The 13,147-nt window shown below is 52.0% G+C and overlaps 1 protein-coding gene across 6 annotated transcripts in view; it reads left to right on the forward strand.

Annotated features, from left to right (window-relative positions):
- Positions 1 to 13,147, forward strand: part of RARB (retinoic acid receptor beta) — a 702,725-nt gene that overhangs the window by 673,374 nt on the left and 16,204 nt on the right. For all 6 annotated transcript variants that reach the window (XM_076005783.1, XM_012786193.2, XM_076005786.1 and 3 more), the window contains 2 exons: positions 813 to 973; positions 11,330 to 11,506. In XM_076005783.1, the coding sequence (XP_075861898.1) occupies positions 813 to 973; positions 11,330 to 11,506 (338 nt within the window). The remainder of the gene's footprint in view (positions 1 to 812; positions 974 to 11,329; positions 11,507 to 13,147) is intronic.

The raw sequence follows: 13,147 nt of genomic DNA on the forward strand, positions 1-13,147 counted from the left end.
CATCCAAGAGGCCTGCGCTGTGGGAGGGAGCGCGGGCTTCCTCCACACTGTGTGCTGGGCCTGACCGTGTGCCGGGCGCTGCGCTGGACGGGAGCGCGCAGAGGAGAGGGGCACACACCTGCCGAGGGGCCCGAGGGCCAGGTGAGGCGTGGAGGACAGTGAACACGTGAACGGGTAGTTTTCCAGGCTGAGGGTTTCATACTGCATCAGTTACTATTTTAAAACAACTTTATATATAACAAAAGATGGCATGGTTAATACAGAAAGTTTAGGAAATGGAAAAACACGAAGGGACTAAAACCATACTCCCATCATCTCTAAGATGAGTTTCTTCCCAAGTGCCAGTTAACTCAGAAAACTGAAAAGCAAAGAAACCAGAATGCTTCGCTAGGAAATATCAATTACGAGGCAATAGGGGCTCTGTTCAGGGACCTGACTCCGGGGCCAGGGGCATTCCCTGGCCGTGTCTCTCAGGGCATCCCCTCTAGAATGGGGAGGTAACGCTCTTGGGAAAATCCTTCTCTCGTCAAGGAATCAGTCCACATAGAAAGTTCTCTTGCAAAAAAGCCAAGACTCTAAGCCGCCTGGTGAGGCTAGGCTTCTGTAAGAACCGACCGGCACGTGCACACACACAAACCTAGCTCTGTGCCCGCCCCCCCGGCTGCCGAACCCCTTCTCCGAGGAGATGCCTTCACACCACCTTTCCCCACCGTTCCTGTTCCATGTGTTGGATGATTCCAAGGCCGTGTTGGGAGATGGCACCTCCCTGCTCAGGCCAGTGACCCCTGATTTGCTTTCTCTCTCGTTTCCAGCTGTCAGGAATGACAGGAACAAGAAAAAGAAGGAGCCTTCGAAGCAAGAATGCACAGAAAGCTATGAAATGACAGCTGAGCTGGACGATCTCACAGAGAAGATCCGAAAAGCTCACCAGGAGACTTTCCCCTCGCTCTGCCAGCTGGGCAAATACACCACGGTAAGAGACGCTCCTGCCCCAGGCAGCTGGGACAGTGGGCACAGGCCCTTGCACGAGCGGGCGCGAGTGTGTGTGTGTGTGTGTATACGGACATACACACACTCCCAGACTCTTTGTCCTGGGCCTGGCAGGGATTTCCACCCAAACGCAGCCCAAGACTTGCATTTCAGCCGAGTGGGGCCCATGCAGTGACCACTTCCCTCTATGGCGAGGGCTTTTGGCAGGCACTGAGCAAGATGAGTGTTTTCTCAATTCAGCTATACACACATGCGTCCACTCAAGATGCACTAGGTGAGCACTTAATACACGCCAAGCCTTGTGCTAGGCACTGGCACCATGAACTATTAATATTTGCTGCGGCTCTCAGGGACTTTGATCTGGTGAAGGAGTCAAGTGACACTGGTGAAGTATTGCATGGGTCACGGCAGACACCTGTACAGAGGGGACCTAGGGAAGCCAAGGTGGGAGACAATCTTTTGAAAACACCAATCCAGCTGTAAAATCCAGCCAAGATGGTCAAGGCCATCCCCTGGGCCGGGGTCTGCCCTCAGTGAGAGGACGTGGGTAAAACCCCTAACAGCACCTAGAAAAGCTGAGGGCAGCCGTGACCTGTCCCCCGTTGGGTGACTGCTCCCCAGCCTTCTGCTTTCACTGAGATCAGATCTAAAGGGAAGGGGAGAAAAGAGAAAGTGAGATAAAGAGGTAGGAGGCATGTGGTGTCTGGTCTACGTTGTGCTGGTAGAGATGTCACGCACGAGGTGCTTTAATTTTTTGAAGTGGATTTTTCATGTATTGTGTTCACTGATGTATATTCCTAGTTTATGGCACATAATAGATAATCAATAGATATTTGAAGAATGAATGAATATAACTAGACTGTTGTTCTGGCCTCTTTATTTTTTTATTTTATTATATTTTATTTTTTTGAGACAGAGTCTCACTTTGTTGCCCAGGCTAGAGTGAGTGCCATGGCATCAGCCTAGCTCACAGCAACCTCAAACTCCTGGGCTCAAGCGATCCTCCTGCCTCAGCCTCCCGAGTAGCTGGGACTACAGGCATGCGCCACCATGCCCGGCTAATTTTTTCTATTTTTGGTAGAGACAGGGTCTCGCTCTTGCTCAGGCCGGTCTTGAACTCCTGAGCTCAAACGATCCGCCCGCCTCTGCCTCCCAGAGTGCCAGGATTACAGGCATGAGCCACCATGCCCGGCCTGGCCTCTTTAAATAGCTTAGGTTGCTTACCTAAGATACTATAGTAAACATACTTTTTTAAAAAAAATCCAAATATCACAACATTTGCTGGTTTAGGGGCTGGTGTGGCAGCAAAAGAATAGCGTGAAAGATGCTGAAGATTGAAAAGGTGAAACGGTGATGCCAGAGAGAAAAGAGAACAGCGAGTGGAGGGGCTTTGAGGCAGTTCTTGGGGAGCACATGGTGTCGTGTGTTAGGATGTTGGTGGGACGGGTGACCAGGACGAGGCCCACGGCGTGGCCTGTGCGGACTGGCGTGAGCGCAGGCTGGAGCAGCCTCTCCGGTGAGCGTGAGGCTGCAGGGCTGGGTGGCACCAGCTTCTGATGGGCTGGTGTCTGCACGAGACAGTCAGGCCTCTGGGCCAGACCTTGGGCTCACCTGGAAGCAGAGGAAGAACCTTGAGCCGTGCTTCCCCACGCGCAGTGTGCACCTGGAGCGCCTGGCAGACTTGTTAAAATGCAGGTTGGGGGGCGGCAGGCATGGCCGGGGCGGGGGCTCTAACAAGCTTCCGGTGCTGCTGCTCTGCAGACCACACTCTGAAGAGCAAACGAGCTGTGCTTTGAGGAGCAAGACCCAGGACAACCTTCCGAGGCCTGCCCATCCTCAACCTTCCTGGGTACCAGGGAGCGGAAGGGATGCCGGCATGCAGGCCAGGCCGAGGGAGAGGCTTAGCTCGCTGGACCAGCCCCGCTGGGCTCGGGGAGCATGTCCCATCGCAGAGCAGGGACCCCCAGATGGACAAGGCTGGGCATCCTAGGGGAGCTTCCATTGTCACCTGCAAGGGAAAGCAGAGGCTGTGCGAGGTGGTACCGTGTCCCCCAAGCAAGGGCCTGGGAGCTCACCGAGTGTGGCTCAAGTCCTCCTCGGCCAACCTCAGCCCTGTGACTGTGAACAAGTTACTTCACTTCTCCCAGCCTCAACTTCCCCATCTATAAATCTGGATAGCGTAAAACGGCTTGGAGGGGGGAATTAAGCAATTTGTGGGACCTGGACATACCTACGCAGCAGCGATGTGACGTGAGTGACACCCGCCTGCAGGTGCGAGCTGGCGCTCGGGGCCCTGGCCCCACGCGGGGTCTGTCGGATGGTACAGAGAAGTTTGAAAGGATTCGTAACCAGTGCCAAGGAGCGTAGCGTTTTATTCCTTTTATAAATATTTGTTGAGCACCAGCCACAGCCCAGGCACTGTGTTGGGCTCAGTGACAAGGTGCATGAGCCCTGACCTAAGGAATGGGGACGTCAGGTCAGGCTGTGGGGTGGCGGGACACATGCATAAGGAGAGGAGAGGACACGGGTGCTGTGAGGTGGCAGGAGCGTGCTGAGCTGAGAGCGACTGGGAAGTGGGAACTGGAAAAAAGCCCCGCGGAGTGTTGATGCTAACTGAGGAGTCTGCATTGTAGTCTGTAAGGGATGGAGAGAAATCGGCAGTTTGAGATCAGAAGTCTTTATTATTGTCATCACCGTTAGTGTTACAGCTAATATTTATTGAACATTTTCTATGTACCGGGGACCATGCCAAATACTCTAGATACATTAATCTTTAGGACTCTGTGAGGGTGGGTATTGTTGCCCCCATGTTACAGATGAGTAAACTGAGGCACAGAAGGACTAAACAAATTTCCCCTTGCTTCGTCGTCAACAAGTGCTAGAAGTGAGACTTGACCCTGAACGGTCTGACTCCAGGGGCGGCTCTCTTTTAACCGCTGCATTATACACAGAAGACCTCAAGAGGGTTGTCGACTAGGTGAAATGGAAGCAGGAGCCATCGGAGACATCTGGCTGGGAGGAGGTGGCTGTCAACCAGGAATAAATCAAAGTTTGGGCTCTAGAAAATACAGAACAAAAGAGATCAGAGTGGGGAGTCCTCCTGGAAGAGGAGACTTCTGGGCCAGGCAGTACCTGGTGTCATTAGCTACTCTCTATCTCAGGGCCCCTCCCTCTTCCCCGGGTGGGGGTGTCAGAGCATGGCCTAGTTAGTCCCCATGGCGTCCGTGGCCCCCACTCTGATCTGGAGAAAGGCAGGACAAGCACAACTTGGAGCATTTGCCCCGTTCTAGAACACATGCCCTGGGGGTGACCTGGCTACAGGACAGCTCACATGTGAGGCATGGCCAGTCCCGGAGCAGCCCCACCACTGTTGGATAGAAGGTGGCAGGGGAGGAGGGGACGGTTAAACACCTCACCGACCTGTTCCTTGGGCAGGATAACTCTCAGGTGTTCTCTAAACCATCTCCCAGAGTTCCCAGCAAGTCTGAGTCCCGATTGCCCACCGTGGTGACCGGTACTGGCCACCTTCCTTCCCTCCCCCAGCCTCTGGGGATCTCTTTGCACAGAATCCACTTGCATTCAAATCCTCATCTTAGAACCTGCTCTGGCCTAAGACCGAGGGGCTTCCCTGGGGGCCGCCACTCACCCCACTTTGGGCATGAGGCACCCCTGGCCCTAACTGGGGCCCGCCATACTAAGCACTTTGTGGGGACTTTTTTTTGTCCCTCTTTCAGTCATGCAGGGAAAATAGAAACACAAGTTCAGTCTGCGGCAGCAGGCTCCTAACCCCCGGGCGGCCGACCTCCTGCGCGACCCACTCCGCCCTTCCCTGGCGCGGGGAGCTGTCCCTTTATCTCCGCTATCTGCACCCAGATCTAGCCGTGTTGTTATTGCCAGCGACTTCAAATCCTTTCTGGAAGTAGGTGGGGGTATAAATAAATAACAGCAGCCACCACACATTCTCTGCAAGCTCTTAGTTCCGAGTCAACAATTTTTAAAAAGAGCTTTTTTTAGATAGGCAGTTGCTTCCACTGCAAGAGGCTTCCTGTCATCCTCACCAGCCTGGCGTCCCTGTCAGATGCCTTTGGAATAAGTGGGAGGAGAGGAATAAAAAAAAAAAAATAAAGGCAGCCAGACGCCCACTACAGATCTTTGAAAGAGTAGTTCCTTTTTCTTCCCTAATTAGGGTAGATTCGGGGCAAGTGGTCAGGTCCCAGAGGGCGGCAGGAGAGGGTAGAGGAGACAGAAACTCACGCCCGCCTCCCTCCGCCTCAGGCCTGGGCCGGGCGCTCACCTCCAAGCCTCGGAGCCAGTACCCCTGGGACGGTGTCTAACCAGTGACCTTCCCTCCCACAAAAGTGGGGATGAATTCCACGTGGCAAGCATGAAAGCAGGAGCATCGCTATTTATAGATGGGCTCTGCAAAACGGAACCAGGAATGAACCAGAGGAAGTGTCCTAGCTCCGAGGATGTGTACTCTGCTTCCTTAGATCAAACCAGGGGTCCTCAAACTTTTTAAACAGGGGGCCAGTTCACTGTCCTTCAGCCCATTGGAGAGTGCGGCGCACATTCCACACATGCACACTGTGGGCCCGGGGACGAGTCGGCTGCTAAGCAGGACAGGCAGCAGTGGCAAAAACACTCAGTGGGCTGGATAAATGTCCTCGACGGACCGCAGTTTGAGGACATCTGGATCAAACCCTAGCAATAGTGTCATCTGGGCTCTAGGGGCCTCATAAACCCAGGTTCAAATCTTACCTCTGCACCTTAGGAGTTGCATGTCTTTGGAAAGTTGCATCCTCCTTTGCGCCTTCACCTGTATAGGGAATTTTAATGTACCTGCCTCATACCTGGAGGGTGCAATGGGAGAAATATGTCAGAGCCCTTTGCACAGTTTCTGGCACAGAAGAAATGTGCAGAATGGGCAGGTCTCCTCCTCTTTATCCTGTTAAGAACGGCTCGTCGTGTTTCCTAGCCACATGCCCAGGTTCCAGAAAAGTAAAGTGTGGGTGTGACAGCGAGACAGATTCCAGGCCGTGCCGCCCCGCTGGGGCCATCTGCTCGGGGCACACCTGCCCCCGCTGCTCCGCCATGTGCAGGCCGTTCATCACCGTGCAGGGCTCGATGGGACATAAGCCGTCCTCTGAGAGGCTCGTGCATGTGAACTATGAAGATTTAAGGGGCTCTTAATCTACCCAGAAAAATGACCACAAGCAGAATTATTAAACCACCGGAAGACTTTCTAGGAGATGGACTTCAGAAAGGGAAGGCTGTTGTGAGCAGTGACAGCCATTGGCAGATGTGGCTTTCTTTTTTTTTTAAAAAAATTAACACTTGTGATCAGCCAAGGGGAAGTCAGAACCTGAAACTCAGGGAGGCCGGACCCCCAGGAGAGACGCATCAGGAGGGGTGGAAGCTCAGTGGGTGGTCATGGGACCTGAGTTCCAATCTCTGTCACCTCTCAGCTGTCTCACCTTGAGCCATCACTTACCTTGTGAGCCTCAGTTTCTTGCCAGTAAGCACACATGTCCTTCCCGGGTCACCCAGACCACCCTTCCATTCTGCAGCGCGCGTGTGCTATGTACCCACAGTGGGAGTTTCCCAGAGATGCTGGAACGCAGAGGTACAAACCCGGTGGGCTGAGATGACATTGATCTGTTCTCTTACGGCCCTGGAGGCTAGAAGTCCACAGTCAGGTGTGAACAGGGCCGTACTCCACCTGACGGCTCTAGGGGAGGGTCCTTCCTTGCCTCTTCTGATCGTAGCTGATTCACCAGCAATCTTCGGTGTTCTTTGGCTTGTAGCTGCATCGCACCCATCCTCCGTCTTCACGTGCCCGTCTTCTCGCCGTGTGTCTTCACATCATCCTTGCTCTGTGCCTGTCAGCCTCTACCTATTTTTTTCCTTCTTATAAGTGCCCCGGTCACATTGGATTAGGGCCCACCCTAATCTTAACTTGATTACCTCTGGAAAGACCCTGTTTCCTAAGGTCACACTCTAACATACTGCGGTTTGGATTTCAACACATCCTTTGGGGAGACACAATTCCACCCATAACACCTGCTGAGTGCGGAATTGGCGTGCACGGGTGTTACCTTTCCACGCTTGCAGCTCTGTTGCAAAGGCTGGCTGAAAATCCTGTCTTGTCACAAGTGTTGTGAGCATTTAGGAACAGCACACATAAGTCCTCACCTTTTGAAGAAAAATGCACTCTAGGCACTGTGCTGAGTGCCCAGATCTTGCTGGGTGGTGGAAAAAGAAAAGACATTCCTGGCAAAGGGAATGGCTGAACACAGCCATTTTCTCTAGTTTGCAGGGAAAGGGCTAGAGAGCAGCTAAGTCTCAGGAGATCGGTTAAGGCCTGCTTGCTGGGGGCTTTGTGTGCTGGAATAAGGTATGTAGGTGTTAGCCAAGGGAAGTTTCTAGCCAGGAGGAAAAACAGGTCCAAGAAGGTGGCACCCAGGTGCACAGGGCAGAGCTTCTGATCTTTCTTAGACATGCCCCTGGAGTTCCAGAAGCCACCGTGCCCCTCCCAGCAGCTGGGACCACTCCAGAATTTCTAGCATTTCTTGGACATCCTCTAGAGGGCCTTGGTCTATATCCTCCACCCTACCCTGCACTCCGCAGAGGCCCCAGATCTCTGAGCCCCAGGTGAGCAGGAGCACAGCTGTGCAGAGGAGCCCTCCGGGCTCACGTCCCAGCTGAGGAACCTTAGACATTGGTGGTCCGGGAGCACCCCTGACACATTGCCTTCAGGAGAATCCTGCAGCAGCATCACCCTTGCTTTTAGGCAGACTGCTAGGAAACACTCAGAGGTCCTTAGAGACCCTCCTTATGCGCTCCTCCACATTATCGCTGGCTTGCACCATGGGCTACACCATACCTTTAAGACCATGCCCACTTTTCCACCCAGAGTTAAAGAGTGGCTGCCAACTGCCTTCTCCCCACCTGATGGAGGCATCCACTTCTGAGAAAAATGCTGCAAGTGTATTAGGGACCTTGTCCTCCCATGGGTGGACATGCCCTAGCTGGTACATTCCAGAAGCCACGTTGTCATAGTGCCTCATATGTGTCTGTTGACCACAAAGAGATGTTGGCCTGGCACATAAGGTTCTCTTCATAGCAGGGCTAGAGATCTTGTAACTACCTCCTAGAAGCCAGGAGGGAGTTTCCAGCCAGGAGGGACATCACAGAGGCACTAAGAGGCTTGAGGACACAGGAAGTTCTAACCAGGAAGCAGAATACGTGAGGAACCAAGAGTGAGAGGGGTGACAGGATAAAGTGGTGGGGAGCCTGGGTGCTTCTGCCCGACTGCCTGGGTGAATCCAGTCCCCTCTGCTTACCCCGGGGATCTTGCACGAGTGACTGCGCTCCTCTGGGCCTCAGCCCTCTCTCGTCAGCCACATGGGACCATAATGGGGCCTACCTCCTAGGGCTGTTGTGAGCAGTAAAGCAAGGTAAGAATCGTAAAGACTTAGAACAGTGCCTGGCACGAGGCAAGCCCTAGGTAAGCGATAGTTACGGACAAAAACACACAAACTGGAGGAATGGAACGTGGATGACTAGAACATTCTGCAAACAGGACCTGGAAGGACATCAGTCTCTCAGGATGGTCGCCCCCATGGATGAGCACAACATTCCCACAGCATGTGACTCTTTATTTTTTCAGTGGAAACTTACATATCCTCCTTAGCTAAAAAACAAAACTAGCAAGCAGCCCTGAATAAACCACTGAAACCACCGGAGCGCCCAGGAGCCGCCACAAATGGGGTTTTAAAGACACCGGTGTTTCCACCTTGGTTTATGGGTCTTGTTCCAAAAGTAACGCCACTGAGAAAAGAGCACATTGCCCCAGAGAACCAAACCAGCAGAAAGAAAGGGATCCATTTGCATGGCAAAAATTGCCATTTAATTGGATTTCATAGTGGGGTTGGGCTTTTCTGCTGTTTAAGATGGCCCTAGGGGCCTTGGGCTCCTGCAGGGGGCCCGCTGCCCTGCGTCCTGGGAGGCTGCTGCAGCTCCCAGGCCAGCTCCCATGCGCAGGGGTGGAAGAGGAGAGCCCCTTCCCCTTCTGCGCTGGCTGTTTCCTCCCCATCCTCCTCTCTCTCCCTCCTCCCCGGTTTTCCTCCCTGCACACTCGGAAACGCTGCTGAAAGCCAGCACCTCCCGGGCGCTCGCTGCACCCGCCTTCATTACCAACCCAAACAGGCCGGGCTCTCCATTTGCGCAGCTGGAAGATAATATATAAGCCATTTTAAGCCTCGTGCCTATGAATCCAGCAACCGGTATAATAAAACACCGGGTTATTTTGTGTTTTATTAACTGCCTCTTCCCTTCAGTTTGCATAATAGTGAGTTAGATTTACATGCCGTTAAGACGGCTGTGCATTATTTTTAATAGAAGGTGCGACAGGCTCCTCTCTCTGAGCCCCGGCGCGTGATAAAGTAACCTCATCCGATGTTGATGAAGATTTCGTTCACACTTGCTGGGTCGGGGCAATGTCTTTTTTTCCAGATGGATACTCTATTGTAAGATGATTTCCCACCGTAAGCTTGCCTCTCTGTCCCTCTCTTCAGTGTCATCTTCCTACCAACCGGATAAACTGCCTATTAAATTTAATTACAGCCCGAATGGCCACACATCTTGATCTTATGCTCCCCCGAGTGCACTGTATTCCACCAAGGTCCTTGAGGAAGAATGAGATAAATCTGGAGGATGCATGCCTGCTCTCTGCGAGGAATGCTGCGGAAGGCCGCGCCGGCTGCCACCGTTCTTACAGCTTCCGTGGCATTGCACGCAAACTTTTCCTTCTGGGTTTTTCCTGCCCGCGTTAAAAGCAAGAGCCCGTTTTATCGCCTTCTGCGGACTGATTTTAATTGAGGCGGGGAACGAAAAGTATCAGTTTGAGACTCAGAGTACCTTTACTGAGCCGTTTACATTTGCCAGAGGGCCAAACGCCAGGCGTGGGGAGCTTCGCCTCTCCTTGGACGGCACGTTACAAATATCTCATTATTTTATCTGTAAATATTTTAATATGTGTTCTAGATGATAGCAACCTCTACAAATAAAAGCAAAATGGCAATGGCATTACTATTGTCCTAATATAAAATTAATATCTCCAACACCTTAGTATCTCAAATTTCTAGTTTTATCACGTACGTCTCGATCTCTTTACAGTTTATTTGCTTGAATCATAATTCGGATAAGGTTTATACTTTGCAATTGGTTGATACGTCTCCTAAGTATTTTTTTTAGAGTCAAGATTATTAGAGACTAATTTACATAATTTACCTTTTTTAAAGGTATAGATTGATGAGTGTGACAGAAGTATGCAGTCAAGTAACATAACCCCAGCCAAGGTGTAGAATCTTTCCCTCACTCCAAAGAGTTCCCTGGTGCCCCTTGTGGTCAATCTCCTCCCCACCCTGCCCCTGGAAGACCACTGAACTGTTTATCGCTATAGTTTTGCTTTTTCCAGAATGGCATATAAGCGGAAGCATTTTGTGTGTAGGCTTTTATGTCTGCCTTCTTTCATTTAGTGTAATGCTTTTGACATTCAGCCTGTTGTAGCATGTGCCACTGTTTCCTTCCTTGTTAATGCTACCTAGCATTTTCATCGTGTGGTTGTAATCACTATTTATTTATCCATTCACCAGTTAATGAGCATTTGGGTCGAGCTGCTTTTAATCTTTGGGTTTCTCTCCCAATTTCTTTTTCCCCCTTGCAGTGAATGTGTTGAAGAAACCAGTTCATTGGTTTTATAGGATTTCTGGCAATGAGGATGTTGACAATTGCATCCCCATGGTGTAGTTTACTGTGTTCCTGTATTTCCTGCAGTGAAATCTAGAGGCTCAATCTGATTCAAGTTTGATTTTTGGCCAGACTATTTCATAGCTGGTGGTGGGTTTTTCTATTCGGGACACCAGCATGACAGGTTGCCTGTTTTAAGATAGTGGCAGCCTTGTTGCTGCTTGGCCTTTTGACTGAGATCAGGTATAAGATATCAGCAACCACTGGATGGCCAGTAATTCATCAGGGTTACACAATGGTGACTCCTCGTTCTCTCATTCCTTCTTCATTTATTGCCTGGACAACTGCATACAGCGAAACTCCCCCTCTTCTGTTACTTAATGGTGCAGTGGTAGAGCCATAAGATTTTGAGCATTTTAAAAAGATGAATCTGGCTAAAAACTCAGCCACCCCACCACGTGGCGCCCCAGTCAAGGCTAAAGTGTCAGCCCATTAATAGAAAACATGTTGAGTTCCCCACATACATACTACTGTGGGGCTTCCCCAAAACTACATACATACACCTGATGGCGTTTTCTCTCCCTCCTAGAATTCCAGTGCCGACCATCGAGTCCGACTGGACCTGGGACTCTGGGACAAATTCAGCGAACTGGCCACTAAGTGCATTATTAAAATCGTGGAGTTTGCAAAACGTCTGCCAGGCTTCACCGGCTTGACCATTGCAGACCAGATCACCCTGCTGAAGGCCGCCTGCTTGGACATCCTGGTACGTGCCTTTCCGGGTTCTCAGATGGGGCTGCTGAGGGAAGGAGGGCGGAAAGGAGGAAGGGAAGGAAGAGACCGAGAGAAAAAAAGATCTCCAGAGGAGGCTTCACTTTCCCCAATTTCCCCGGTTTCTCCGGCCTCACTTCCTGCCACCTCCTGCGCGCACCCTGTCCCATCCTCCCTGCGGAATCTCAGCTCAGTAGACAAAAGCTTAGAGACCCCCTGGAGTTGGACAGAACCTTCTCAGTGGTGCTGGCCCACTGCCTCCTGAGGCAGCCTTCTCCAATACGGGCCAGGCCCAGTCATGCCGGCAAGGTCATGGGCTGCCCCTGGAGCTTCACAGGCTCTTGTCCCTTTCCACGGGACAGCCCTGGAGCTACTGGAAAGACCATCAGGGTTCTCCCAGGTAAATCACTGGAGGGGGCCTGCAGTGCGCTGCTGCACACCCTCCACCCTGGATCTTGCACTACCTCCATCTTCAGCCTTGAGAAAAAACCCTTTTCTCTTGTCTTCGTTAGCTTGAGCTGCTATAACAGAGACCTGGTGGCTCAAAGGACACTTGTTTCTCGGCAGGAGGTCCGAGCGCAGGGAGCCAGCATGGTTGGGTTCTTGGTGGGAGCTCTCCTGCAGGATCAGACAGCTGCCTTTGCTGCATCCTCACCAGGCAGAGAAGAGGAGTTCTGGTCCTTCATCGCCTCACCAGGGTGCTAATCCCATCATGGGGGCTCCACCCTCCTGACCTCACCTAAACCTGGTCACCTCACCAAAGTCCTACCTCCTAATACCATCACATTGGGGATTAGGGCTTTAGTGTATGAAATTTGGGTGGATACAAATACGTAGTCCATAGCACTGCTGTGGGCCTCAGTTTCCTCATCTGTACAAGGGGATCCCTGAGGCCTCTAGGCTCCCTGTCCTTCCCACACTGGGGCTTCCAGAGCCTTAGAGAGGGTAAGGACGCCACCACATGTCGTCCTCTGTGGTTCTCTGCCGGCTGGACATCCTCTTTTTTCCCTGGCGGTGGCTTTAGGGAAACCAGGGTAACCAGTTCTGGCTGGGCCCACTCCTTGGATGGGAGCAGCTGCCATCAGAGGCAGCGGGGGTGTGTCCTGCCTGGGGCGTGCGTGCTGAGAGACCCATGGAGGAAGTGGAGGGGAGACGGGCCCCCTGGGATGCATCAGAAAACAGAGAAAGTAAAATTAGCTTTTGAAGTGCTTTACAGGCATACATTTTTCTTGTTATTACATCTTTCATAGCTTTGGGTATAAACCATTCTGCAAAGCAAATACAGTCACTGCAATGAAACACAGACATGCATAGTCCCCCTCGGGCGGATTGGGCCCTGCCAGGGTGCTTGTGCAGGAAGCTTGGGTGTTTGCGTGTCCTTGAGTTTGCTAAGCAGACCTGAGGGGGAGTGGCAGTGGTTACTCAGTGACCTGCAGGTGCCAGGGACCCTGAGAGCCTATCTGGTGTTTTCACTTCTCATAAAACCAGAGGGTCGGGGTGAATCTAGGAACATTCAGGAAAGCTGAAACATCAGAGCAGCCTTAATCTGTGGAGTGTGCTGACCTCACCTCATCTGAGCCTCACACAGCCCACTGGGCCTGAGGGACGGGGACTCGGCCACTTTGCAGGTCAGGAG

The sequence above is a fragment of the Microcebus murinus genome, chromosome 1 (genome assembly GCF_040939455.1).
Source record: "Microcebus murinus isolate Inina chromosome 1, M.murinus_Inina_mat1.0, whole genome shotgun sequence".
Taxonomy (NCBI): domain Eukaryota; kingdom Metazoa; phylum Chordata; class Mammalia; order Primates; family Cheirogaleidae; genus Microcebus; species Microcebus murinus.